The sequence below is a fragment of the Zootoca vivipara genome, chromosome 17 (genome assembly GCF_963506605.1).
Source record: "Zootoca vivipara chromosome 17, rZooViv1.1, whole genome shotgun sequence".
NCBI classification, from domain to species: domain Eukaryota; kingdom Metazoa; phylum Chordata; class Lepidosauria; order Squamata; family Lacertidae; genus Zootoca; species Zootoca vivipara.
The window spans coordinates 34,897,601-34,910,711 of record NC_083292.1 but is presented as its reverse complement, the minus strand read 5'-3'; the positions used below and the strand labels follow the sequence as shown (position 1 = coordinate 34,910,711).

At 46.7% G+C, this 13,111-nt stretch overlaps 1 protein-coding gene and 1 non-coding gene across 2 annotated transcripts; one reads left to right on the top strand and one right to left on the bottom strand.

Moving 5' to 3' along the window:
• Window positions 1–1,620: 1,620 nt before the first annotated feature.
• TRNAM-CAU (transfer RNA methionine (anticodon CAU)) lies at window positions 1,621–1,692 on the bottom strand. The gene has a single exon. It is a non-coding gene; the product is annotated as a tRNA-Met (tRNA).
• Window positions 1,693–2,149: 457 nt separating this feature from the next.
• On the top strand, window positions 2,150–12,699 carry ILF2 (interleukin enhancer binding factor 2). Its single transcript, XM_035098851.2, has 15 exons — window positions 2,150–2,307; window positions 3,679–3,738; window positions 4,333–4,375; window positions 4,890–4,994; window positions 5,590–5,667; window positions 6,172–6,274; window positions 6,382–6,447; window positions 6,888–7,004; window positions 7,261–7,339; window positions 8,579–8,666; window positions 9,510–9,571; window positions 9,683–9,797; window positions 10,655–10,745; window positions 11,907–12,075; window positions 12,566–12,699. The coding sequence occupies exons 1-14, from the start codon at window positions 2,303–2,305 to the stop codon at window positions 12,065–12,067; spliced, it is 1,173 nt and encodes a 390-aa protein (XP_034954742.1). The 5' UTR covers window positions 2,150–2,302; the 3' UTR covers window positions 12,068–12,075; window positions 12,566–12,699.
• Window positions 12,700–13,111: the final 412 nt, after the last annotated feature.

Below are 13,111 nucleotides of genomic sequence, written 5' to 3'. Positions count from 1 at the left end.
GGGATGTTGATCACAGTGTGGATTTGCCAAACGTGCCTTCCTCTTAGCACCTTTCTCCCTTGCGTCCTGAGTTCGAGTGTCTTCAAAGCCCACAGCACCTTTGGTAAAGGCTGTTCTCCAATTGGAGCGCTCGCAGGCCAGTGTTTCCCAGTTGTCTGTGTTTATACTACATTTTTAAAGATTTGCCTTGAGAGAGTCTTTAAACCTCTTTTGTTGACCACCAGCATTGCGCTTTCCATTTCTAAGTTTGGAATAGAGTTGTTGCTTTGGAAGACGATAATCAAGCATGACTAAACACCTGGATAGCACCCCAATAAACACTACCTTGATATCTGGGCTATTTCATACTTTTCTGTAAAGTTTCATCTTCTTCAATTTTCCATTTTATAATGAAAATACTGACCCGGTAAGGCAGCATAGGGGTCCAAAAGGTCTTAGGGAGCCCATTCAGAGTGCCTTGCTCTCCACATGCCTCAAAAGTAGGGGCCTAGCATTATGCTCAACAGGTGAGCACCGAATGCGAGTTTGACCATCTGAAGGACAACACCGCCACCTGTAGGACTGAAGAATCCTTTCTCCCTTGCCTGCTCCAGCATGTACCAGCTCAGGTAAAAAAGAACACACAACGAGAGTTGTAGAATAGAACAACCTTTGATTGATAAAGGTTGATTGATTGAATATAACAACCAATTGAAAGTGCGGGCGGTATTTGAAAACTGAGCAATGGGAAAAAATGATCACACCGGTATATAGGATGAAATGTGTGATGTAATTGAGGAATAGGTATCGGGTGAAAATTGTGATACGGTATTACACAACAGATAAAAGGGATGGCTATGAAAACAGGATGGAAGGGAAGGTGGGAGGTCAAATTATAAGACAAATGCATAACCAATTTGAAGTTTGAAATTAATTGGTTAAGGTTATGGATATATTTTTTTAAAAAAACTTAATAATTATAAAAGAGAGTTGTAGAATTGTAGAGTTGGGATGGGACTTGTTCCAGCCTATGTTCGCAGCTGGAATCTTGCAATGGGATCGCCTCTGACTGTATACTAAAGGCTGTAGCTCAACAGGTAGAGATCTACTTTGCATGTAGGCGGCAGGTTTAATTGCTGACATCTCCAGGAAGGGCTGGGAAAGACCCCAGGAGATCTAGACTGACCAATGGTCCGAATCAGTATAAGGCAGCTTTCTATGTTCCTGATATATGGGTAAAAATTGTAGGAGAGAAGGACTGAAATCAACATAAAAAAATTCCTTCCAGCAGCACCTTAGAGACCAACTAAGTTTGTCATAGGTATGAAGAAGTGTGCATGCACACGAAAGCTCATACCTATGACAAACTTAGTTGGTCTCTAAGGTGCTGCTGGAAGGAATTTTTTAATTTTGTTTCGACTGTCAGTCAGACCAACACGGCTACCTACCTGTAACTGAAATCAACATAACACTTACCAAAAAAAGGAAAGAATATTTATCTGGTTTTGATAATCCCATGCTGGGTTTTAGTAATCTGCTGCAAAATATGGTACTGCGTTAGCTTCATAAGATTTTTTAAAATTTAATTTAAATATTTTCATTAAAATAAACCAAATCGCACTAATTTTAAAAATACCGGGCTAGCAGAGGATGGTTTCGATCCATCGACCTCTGGGTTATGGGCCCAGCACGCTTCCGCTGCGCCACTCTGCTGCTTGCAAGGAAGAAGCTTCACTGATGCTCTATAACTGCCGCACAATGTTCTGCGCGTGCGCAATAAGCACTATTGTCTCCCTCTTCGCTCGCCTCTTTCGGCCTCCTTCTCGCCCTCTAGCGGTCTCCAAAGACCTCCGCTGCCCAGAAACCGCACATGCGCCTTCCCCACCTCCCATTGCGCGGTCCCTCCTCCCCTCCCGCTCCCACTAAGCCCTGCCCTACTGGTCACACTTCCCGCTGCCAACTTTGTCATTGGCTCGCCGCTCGCGGGCCGTGCGCTTGTCTTCCGAATGACAGACGGTCCAAATGAACCAATGAGATGACGGAAGCTAAGACGCGGGCGGGAAGCCACTGTGGGACGCGAGGACAGGATTGGCTGAAGGAGGGGAGCCGCGGCGGCAGCCAATAACGGCGGCTGCTACTGCCTAAGGGGACCAATAGCGGTGCAGCTTGTTGCGAGGTGTGCAGAGCGGCGGGCGCAAGTGTAGGCCGGGCGGCTTTTCTTTCATATTTCCTCCGCTCCACCCCCCCAAATCCCCTCATTCGCCGCACCGTTTCCTTTTTTTAAACGCCGGAGGATCAGCGACGGTTATTGCTCGTCGAAATCATGAGGCGAGTAACGGGAGTGGGGAGAAATGGGGGAGGGGCTAGCACGTGGGTGGGGGAGGGGAATTGGGGGCAGGGAGAGGGGAATGGAAGGATTGGGGGTCAAGGCGGGCGCTCACTTTTTGTGGGGCTGGCGCTTATTTGGGGCGTACTGTTCAATAAGCAGGACAAGGAAACCCCCGAACCTCCAGGGACGGAAGGAGTCTGCTTTTCTACCTGAATATGGGAGTGCGCGCGCGAGAGAGATAGACTGCTTCTGCACTTGGAAGCTCCACCTCCAGCTGTCGTCCGCCTGCCCTATCCCCCTGCCAAGTGCCATATACTGTAACGGGGAAGGACAGGATGGCTAAAGATGGAATTCCCGTTGCCCCTCTTAAGGACACATGGAAGATGGAGCGAGATTGTTTTCTCCTGCTCTGGAGGGCAGGACTCGAGATTCCAACAGGGGTTGGACTAGATGCCCCTGGATGCTCCCTTCTAACTGCCACTGTTCTATGAACAGAAGAAGAGCCCGGCTGCTGGATCAGGTCCCAATGGCCCAACTTAGTCCAGCATCCTGTTCCCACAGTGCACAACCAGCTGCCCCAAAGGGAAGCAGACAAACAGGATGACCCCAACACAAATAGCCACCTCTCCCTTTCTGGCCACTGGCATTCAGAGGCATCATAGCTACTTTCCTTCTCCCATGAATTTGCCAAATTCATTTTTATAGCCATCCAAGTTGGTGGACACCACTGCCCTCCTATGAGAGAGAGATACAACAGCCAAAGGGTGGACCCCCAGGTACAGAAGGAGTCTACTTCTCTGAAAGGGTGGGGAGAAACAGGGTAGCCAAAGGGTGGACCTCCATGTACTGAAGTAATCTACCCTCTCTACATTAGATACTGGTAACAGGGAGGGGTGAGGTAGCTGAAGGTGGGACTTCCAGGGGCAGATGCAGTCTACCTCTCTGCAGTCAGCAGATAATGGGGAGATAGTCTTCACAACAAGAGCAGGTTGGGCTTGGGGCTTTGGGTGGCCTGGGTATTATTGAGCTTCGAAAGGCATGTGTGACTTGACTGGTTAGCAGAAGGAAGTGAACTTAGGATAACCGTTGGTCTGCCCAACCTGGTATTGTCAGCCCTACACATGAGGACCCTGCAACCCAGCAGATGTTGATAGACTCCAACACTCATCAGCTCCAGCCAACATGGACAATAGTCATGAATGATGGGCTTCCAGATGGAGGGCACCAGTTGCCCAATGCTTAATGTAAATGGGGGGGGGGGAGAGGGTGTAAGGAACCAAACCTCTGGGAACAGCTGATAGCAGATTGTGGCTCTTGCTTGTGGCTCATGACTCCCCCCCCCCCTCTTCTTCCCCCATGATTTCTTTCAGGGGTGACAGGGGCCGTGGTCGTGGCGGACGCTTTGGTTCTCGGGGTGGTCCTGGCAGTGGGTAAGTCCCTCACAAAGTTAGGCGCCTGTCCATTTCTAGCAGCACAAGCACAGGAAACTGCCCTATATTGTGCAGGGCCATTGGTCCATCTACCTGCTCAGTATTGTCTCCACTAACTGGCAGCTGCTGTCCAGGGTTTCAGGCAGGGTTCTCTTCAGGGAATACTGAAGGAAGCCCACTGGTCTGTTCAGCAAAGTTTTGGCAGCAGTGACTGGAAGCAGGCAGGCGTTCAGACAGGAGACATTTCCATCCATACAAGGCCAAAATGGAACAACTGAAACAGTGTGTCTTGGTAGACAGAACACACTATGGTTTAGATGGCCAAGTTTTCTAGGTGGAAAACCTCATTGGTTCTGCTGCTGTGGCTTCCTCCCAAGCATAAGTGTGCCTACTTGGGAGTAACTCATTGAATATACTGGGGCTGAATAATGACACATAGGCTCTTGGTGTCAGCTTCACATCCTTCTTCCTTATAACATCCCGTAAGTAAAGTCAGGATAAGCTAAAGAACATGATCAAACCAGTGAGGTAGTTATTGAATGTACTGTAAAATCTGGCAAGAGCAAAATCAAAGCTCACTTTCCTATGTTTCAGGTTCCGGCCCTTTGTGCCTCACATCCCTTTTGACTTCTATGTGGTGAGTAGGCCTGACAGGTGGTTTTGAATGTGACTGGCAGTCTTAAGTTTGAGAAGTTATTCTTGGGAAGCTAAAAATCAACCCAGCAAGCTGCGAGATTGGAGACTGTGGAAGCTTTCCAGATACAGCCACGAAATGGTGCACCTGCATTCTCAAAATATGCTAGGAAAAAAGTAGTGCCCAGGGTTGACATCAATTTTTGTAATGCCTTGGAGTAGGAATCAGACTTTTAGACCCACACATAAGTACACATGAAGAGATGGGTGAGATCAAATTGGAGGCCCTACCTTGCCTTAAAAAACAAAAACTGTCCTGTTTGTTCAATACCTGCTTGTTGTTGGTGGCTGCGTCACTTGCACAGATTGCTGTTTGGTGGTAAAAGCACATATATGAACAGTGACTAAATGGGACCACTGAGGATGAATATAGTGCAGTGTGTGTGTGTGTGTGTGTGTGTGTGTGTGTGTGTGTCAAAGTCTTCATAAAGATGTCCTTCCTTCCTTCCTTCCTTCAGTGCGAAATGGCTTTCCCCCGTGTGAAACCAGCCCCAGATGAGACTGCCTTCAGTGAAGCCTTGCTAAAGAGAAATCAGGACCTTGCTCCCACTTCTGCTGAACAGGTGTGTCCTGCATGATTGCTGCACTCTCCCGGGTAGAATTAAGAGGTTTCTGTCAAGGAGGTGGAATGGGAGAGGAAACCTGGATAAAATTATTCAGTTGCTTTTCCTACATAGGGGTGTTCAGACCTCTGTTTAGGTGTTAAAATAAAACAATAATAAGTTATAAGGCAGTAATGCTCTTTGAGATAAAAATTGAAAGCAGTAATCGTTATTAAATGTCATATCGCCTACAATTTCTTAGAGGCCTTTCACGACCCATTCTCAAAAAATATGCCACATTCCTGAATTTAAGTTTTAAATTATTCCCGAAATAACAAAGTTACCAAATCTCCTAGTCTTTCCTTGATATACAAACATAGTCTTGTCTTTTTTACATTAGACATTGTAATATGAAGGGCACATTTTTTTCTTGAGGAGGAAAGGAAACAGTTAACTGCTATTGTGCAATTTGTGGTTTTGATTGGATGTTTTATTTATTAATATGTTAAATTTTGCACAGCTGCCTTGAATGGCCAATTGCACATTAAAATACGGTATATAAATCAGGTAATAAACAAATTGCCACGTACTACTCCATTTCCCCCTTCTGTACTAGGCTTCTATCCTCTCTCTGGTGACCAAGATCAACAATGTGATTGACAACTTGATTGTGGCTCCAGGAACATTTGAAGTGGTGAGTCAGTCCTCACTGAGAAGACATTAGGAGAATACTCGTGTTTATCAAGAGAGTATGTGTTTTCATCTGAAGGGTTGTGCTTTGCTGTGAAACTTCTCTCAGTAGACACAATTGCCAAACTGGGATTGAAACAGAATCTCTGCTGAGCCAGCCTCCCGGCAGGATCACATCAGTCCCTCTAGCCTAGATTTCAGAGTGTCACAGGCAAAAGCTTCTTTAAAGTTCACATTTGAATTTCTGGGCAAGTGCTGTGGGCACCATCCTCTTCGTTCATCTCTCTTCCCACTCCCCGGATCAGCCACCCCAAAAGTGACAGGCTCTGAGCATGTAAAAAACATAGAGCTGAAAGAGGAAGTGGGAAAGAGTGTCACTTTTCCAGATTCCTTTTTTTAGCTCTATGTACTTTTCAAGAGAGAAGGGCAGTGGGCTTGGAGGCTTTGTGGGCCAACTTCGCAAGATCTGAACAGCATATTTATGTGTACATCTCTCTCGCCTTACCAGCAAATCGAAGAGGTTCGCCAAGTGGGATCCTACAAGAAAGGAACCATGATGACTGGCCACAATGTGGCTGATCTAGTTGTGATCCTGAAAATCTTGCCCACATGTAAGTTTTCGTATTTGCAAAGGGAAGGGAAAATGGCAGAGGGGGGTGGGGAGTGTGTTCTAATGGAGCCTTCTGCAATGAATTTTGACTTCTGCTTCCATCCACAGTGGAAGCTGTTGCCGCCTTGGGAAACAAAGTTGTGGAAAGCCTGAGGACGCAGGATCCTGCTGAAAGTGAGCAACATGTTTTGTCTGCCATTGCCCCGTTCTGTGCATCAGCACTCTCAGTGCTGCATTCCAAGCAAAATAACCCCAGGGGGAAAGGTATATGCTAGTGGCACAGCCAGGAAACAAATGAACACTTGAGCCGCCTCAGGAAAACACGTCTTTTGCCTCAAATGCAGTTGGCTGGATTTGGGATGGGAAGACTGTGGCATTCCAGATACTGCTTGACTGCAAGTCCCATCATCTCTTATAATTGGCCATGCTTGGGCTGCTGGGAGTTGGAGTCCAGCAACATCTGAAGGACCACTGATATGAGCAAGATTCACTACTGGGGTCCAGAGTACTATCTGGTCCACAATACAGAGAGAAATCTCACCAAGCATTGAGATCTGTAGCTACTCTTCAGTCACTTCTTGGCTTATTTCATCCCTGATTTTTTCTCCCCTTAGTACTGACCATGCTCACCAATGACACCGGCTTCGAAATCAGTTCTGCAGACGCAACAGTGAAGATTCTTATAACCACTGTGCCCCCCAACCTCCGCAAGCTGGATCCTGAGCTGCACCGTAAGGAAATCCAGGCAGTTTGTTTTCTCTGCAGTGGAGAGGCAGGGGGAAGGGCAGGATGGATGGAGGTTGACCTTGCTTAAATAGGTTGTGATTTTGGTAGAAGAGTAGAAAAGAGCAACTTGCCCAGAGGGCCTTGTGTGCTGTTTTTATTGGGTTGAGGTGTGTGTGCCCAGCATAGAACGCAGGAGTGTTTCCCTGCTGAACAGAGTTTTCCTAATGCCGCCACTTCTGTCGTCTTCTCTCCGCTCACCAGTGGATATCAAAGTGCTTCAGAGTGCTCTGGCAGCTATCCGACACGCTCGCTGGTTTGAGGAAAATGCGTCTCAGTCCACGTAAGTCTGTCTCCCTTTGTGCCTGGGGAGCCACCTTTCCTCCTGCAGAGGTGGCCCTCCAAGCCTCCTAGCCTTGCTTTTGCCACCAATGTGGGGTTTTTTTAAAATAAAACCCACACCCACCTACAGTGTGTCCTTGATCTCTGATAATGTCGCTTGCTTGTCTGCATGAAGGACAGAGAGGTGTGTGCAATAAACTAACCTTACAGTATAATGGTCACATATGGTATAAAGGTTACATTTACATTTGTTGCTCCACCCACTTTTGCCTCTGCCCCCGCCCACCAGAAGGGAATGCGGCCCTCAGGCTCAAAAAGGTTCTGCCCTTGTGGAAGGACACAAGGGAGGAAGCTCCCCAATCTGTAAAACCTAAGGCAGACTAGGGTCAACCTTAGCTCTTACACTGGGAAACAGCAAGGTTTTGATGCATCTCTGAGTTTAGACTTGCTCCAGCTGCTTCCTTCTGGTGCTCTTGGTCCAGGTACTAACCCCTGGCAGAACTCCCATATATTGGGGGCATGTCTATTCACAGTGAGCTTCCTCCTAATTCTCTGGTGTTTGGCATGGGGGCAGTTGAGCCACAAGGATGAGGTGTCCTTTGTGTAGATGTGCTCCCTTCTAGTGCTGCTTGCCCAAGATTCATGCCTTTGCATTTGGATCCCTTAAGCTGGCATAAGAGCAGAGTAGCCTTGCTGGATCAGACCAAAATTTAGTCCAAAATTCAGTTTAGTCCAGCATCCTATTTTGCAGAGTGGCTCACCAGATATCTCTGGGAAGCCCACATGTAGAATATGAAGACAGAAGCCAAACACACACACACACACACACACACACACACACAGAATTTGCCCCCTTGCAGATGGCATTCAGAGGTAAATGCCTCTAAATGGAGATTTCATGTAGCTTTTGTGGCTAATCCACCAATGGACACCCTCCTCTTTAGTAGTACAGAGTCCAGTATTCTAGAGAAAACCATCACCACCATTTGTTTTAGAAAAGTTATAAACTGCTTGATCCCAACCCCCACCCTCCCCCAAGCATGGTTCAAATAAATAAAACATGGCTACAATCCACAAGCCAATTCAAAACAAATACACAAAAACACATCATTTTACAACAAGGATAGTATCAACAACACGATAGATAGATAGATTAGATTAGATAGATAGATAGATAGATAGATAGATAGATAGATAGATAGATGGTTGTTCTGGGGGTGACATTGTTACCTTCTTTCAGAGTGAAAGTCTTGATCCGTCTGCTGAAGGACCTCAGGATGCGGTTCCCAGGCTTTGACCCCCTCACACCCTGGATTCTTGACCTGCTGGTATGTGGAGAGATCAAGGGCAGGTGCTTGGCTTCCAATGTGGGCTGATTTTCTAATGGTGGCTGCATCATGTAATGCTTTCTTGATCAAAACATTCAAGCATCCTGCTTTTGTGGATGAGAGAAGCTTGGCAGTGATCTGCATCCCCCCAACACTTTGAAGTTGTAGATCAGAACTAGGACAGACCTTTTTTTTAAAAAAAATCATGAATTTAAAACAGTTAAGGCAGAGACGATGGAGAAACAGGAAATGAATGTGGAGACTCCATTGGGTCAAAGACAGTCTCCTGAATAATTTAATCCATAATGTAGTGCATACTTAGAAGGGTTGTTTTTCATTTGCAGGTAATTGCATAAGATTGAGGTGCTCCTTAACTTATCTTTTCTCCCCTGCAAATATAAATATTCTGCATGGAAGGAAACAGTGACAACATATTTACTATATATGTATTGGAAAGTTGTGTGCTGTGCATTTGGACACCTCTTAAGGCAGTGGAACCAAACTGCTGCATGGTGTCTCCTGAGATCAATTAGCAGCTTTTCAATAACCTTTGGATCCAGTTGGATGCCATTTTGAATCAAGATGGCAGACTGAACCTTGCCAAACCACTGATTTCAAAACTCCACTGGTCTTCATTTGTTTCCTAAAATTCCTGAGCAGCTCCTGGTACGAGGCTGCCAGTGCTTAATGAAATAAAACATTGAACTATCTTCTTAGTAAGCCCAACTGAATTTAGTTGGAATCCTTTCCCAAGTCAACACAGACAGAATTGTACTGCCAGTAACTGGGGAAGCAAGATGGAGAAAACAAAGCTTTACTATTTGCTCTTCTCTTTGGTTCTAGGGACACTATGCTGTGATGAACAACCCCACACGGCAGCCCTTGGCTCTCAATGTCGCCTACAGGTATAGTCAAAACACTTTTAAAATTCGGGGGGGGGGGAGAAGAGAATTCGTGTCTTCCAAATGCTACATGGCGGGGGTATTATTATTACTAATCTTGTTGCTTCTTTGCAGGCGCTGCCTTCAGATCTTGGCCGCTGGGCTCTTCCTTCCTGGCTCTGTCGGCATCACTGACCCCTGTGAGAGTGGGAACTTCAGAGTCCACACAGTTATGACCCTGGAGCAGCAGGTAACCCGTTCCCCTCCTTCAACTGATACACCATATAGTGCAAGGATTTAGGTGAGGGGGACACCTGTACAAGAAGATACAAGAAGGGTTGAGGACCTGTGGCTCTCCAAGTGTTCTTGGAACCACAACTCAACGTCGTCCCTGACCGTTGGCCATGCTGGCTGGGGCTGATGGGAGTTGGGAGCCCATCAACATCTGCAGGGCCACGTGATCCACATACACCAGTTACATCTGCATGCACATTGATATGTGATCCCTGATTGGTTGAGATATGTGTCTGGGAAAGGGGGTGGGGATCCCGTGGCCCTCCAAATGCTGCTGGACTTCCACCTCACATTCCTAGCCACTGGCCCTTCTGGGGCTTATGGGAGCTCAACACCACATAGAGGACCATTGCTGATATAGTGGCTATAAACATGAGCTGAAAGGCTTTAGCCAGGCCTCTACTCTTAATAACATTGGCCTGCCTGCCAGGGCTGTTTCAAAGTAAACTTTGTGAAAGAATTATTCAAATACTTTCTGGAGCAAGATGAGCACGCCTCCAGTTTCTCAGCAGATTTTGGCCTCCTATAAATAATTCTAATCCTCATGGCTAAAATGCCTGCATAGGATTGTCAGAGTTTAGAGATGGGCCCATAGGTTTCACACATGCTTTAAGATGCTTTGCAGGTTACAGAAGCATGAAGTTCAACTACTGTGTGTCCTGCACTGTTTTAAGAGGCAAGTGTGTGTGCCCTTGCTGTCGGTCAGAGAGAAACGTGCTGTGCAGGTGGATTTGCAGCCCAGAGAAGCCTTGAAGAGGTCCTGAAAGTGCAGGGAGGGGACGATGTGTGACTGGCCTTTCTCTTTCCATCTAGGACATGGTCTGCTACACAGCCCAAACCCTGGTCCGCATTCTCTCTCATGGCGGGTACCGGAAGATCCTCGGGCAAGAAGGAGATGCCAACTGTAAGTAGGAGCTCTTGGAAGGAGCTGTTGCTCAGTGGCTGGAGCCTATGTCCGGGATCTCCTTGTTGGGCTGGGACACCCTCCAGACGGAAACCTTGGAGAACGCCAGTCAGAGTAGACAGTAGAGTTAGATGGACCCAAGTGTCTCACTGGTATAAGGCAGGTTCCTATGTTGGAAAGACAGATGGAAAGCGGGGCTCTCTCAAAGTTTTGCTGGGATAGGCCTACTCCATCAGGCGTCCTCTCCCTCAGCTGTCACCTGGGAGCAGGTGTTTCCATGGCAGATAGGAAGCAGGGCTCTCACTCCCTTGCTCCATCAGGTGCCTCCTACCCCTGAACTGGGCCAGCTGGCCATTATAAAAACAACTGTTTAAGAATCGGTGCCCAAGCTTTTTGCCGCCCCTTTGTGTGCAGTGTTCCTTTAAATTGCAAGCATGCAGGCAGGGTCTGTCTTGTTTTAACTGATTGTACATAAGCCAATCTGAGAATCTTTTTGGCCAAAAATCGGGGTGCAGATATTCTAAATAAATAAAAATAAGGAATGGGGGCACTGGCACACATTATCACTCAGTTATTGTAATCAAGGAAGTAACTAGTCTTTACCTCTAGACAAGTGAGCAGCAGCAGCCTCAGGTATTAAAATATTGGCTCCAAGTCTTGCGCTAGAGGGATTGGGTGGTCAACAAAACAGGAATAAAGCCACACTTTATTCTGCTACGTTGCAGCCTTTGGCTGTAGTTGAGGTGAAAGATGTTTAGAAATAGGCAGTGAAAATCCAACAGGAGAGTCATCTTAGGGGAGATGTGCCATGGCCGACAGATGGCTTGTCAGCAGCATCAAACAGCATTCCTAATCACATTTATCCTGAGTGTAACCCCCATTGAACTTGGTATGACTTAAATTCAGAATTAAGACGAGCATAGGATTGCATGCTGGCCCTCGGCTGCTCATTTCTCGGTGCACTTAGCCCAGGTATTTGGAACCCATGGCCCTACAGGTGAACTACAACTCCCCTCATTCGTGGTCATGATTGCTAAAACTGCTGGGAGTTGTAGTTCAGCAACATCTGGAGGGCCAAAGGTTCCTGCTCTAGTGCAGTGTTGGTTGTACAGGCTTAACTACCTGGCTCGCCACCACCCTGGAACATTGCTTGTTTTGCAGACCTGGCTACTGAGATGTCTACCTGGGAAGGCGTGATCGTGACCCCGTCAGAGAAAGCATACGAGAAACCACCTGAGAAGAAGGAAGGGGAAGAGGAGGAAGAGAACCAGGAAGAGACTGCTACCGGAGAGGAGGAAGAGAGCATGGAAACCCAAGAGTGACCTGCCAGGTATGATGTAGCGGATTCAAGGGGGCAGCCCTCTCTGGTTTCTCTCACCCCCAACAGTAACACAGCTCTTCCAGCACACTTGATTGATAGCTGGTTATGCCAAGAGCTCCCTCTTGCACTCCAGCCACCTTTATTCCCTCTTCCTGGCTTCCCTTCCGCTGAGCCCGTTGACTTGGTGTCTATTCTGAATATGTTTACCCTGGTGGTGAGAGCTACAGATGGCACTCTATCCCACATCCTCTTGAAGCTGCATGTGCTTTCCAAGGCCAAGATTAAATTTCCTGGGTCATACCTTTTACCCAGGACCCCTTGGAAAGTGGTGTGCCTGCTTGTTTTATTTGACTGGTGGGGGTGGGGTGGATAAGAGACTAGTGACCCCTGGGTAATTATGGTGTGGAATACCTGTATTGCTTAGAATGCTGATTTAGAAGCAAAGAAGGAGAAATGGCCTGAGCTGGTGTTCAAGAGCTATTTTGCTTCTGTCTTTCAGTGACCTCTCCCCTTGCCTCTGCTACTGGTGGATGACCAGCTGAAGAAGGCCAAACCTGACTCCCTTTTCTGTGTGTTATTCTAATTGTCTTTTTTTTAAGCTCTTGCTATTAAAATTGTGTTTTCCTTTTAAAAGCTGTTAGTTGGTTCTTCTGTCTCGGTTTACCAATCGGTTACATCAACTGCTAAGAACCAGGATTTGTTACAAAAGTGACCTCTAGAAAGTGGTCAAGCTCCTAAAATGGCAACCTTTTTTTTAATGAAAAAGTTAGCAACTATTGGAAACTCTTTACTATCTCTCAGCAGGACCTCCTTTATTTAGATCAAGAGTGAGAACTAGGAGACTTTTTTTAGCAGACGTAAATGGAGCTGAAACCAAGCTCAATGGGCACTGAGCACCAGGCTTGGAACTTTAGGCCAGGAGATGCTCAAGAAAAGCAGGAAATCTATTAACTTTAAAAGTCGGACCTCCAGCATGTTGCTATTTCCAAATATGTCCCTTAGCTTGGATTCTCTTTGTTCCCTTTTGCTTTTCCTTTGCCTGAAA

What these genes read in the sequence shown, in the direction of transcription:
- ILF2 (XM_035098851.2), top strand. An exon ending in TCCCTTTTGACTTCTATGTG is followed by an intron (nt 4,376 to 4,889) that starts GTGAGTAGGCCT and finishes TCCTTCCTTCAG; the next exon opens with TGCGAAATGGCTTTCCCCCG. An exon ending in GACGCAGGATCCTGCTGAAA is followed by an intron (nt 6,448 to 6,887) that starts GTGAGCAACATG and finishes TTCTCCCCTTAG; the next exon opens with TACTGACCATGCTCACCAAT.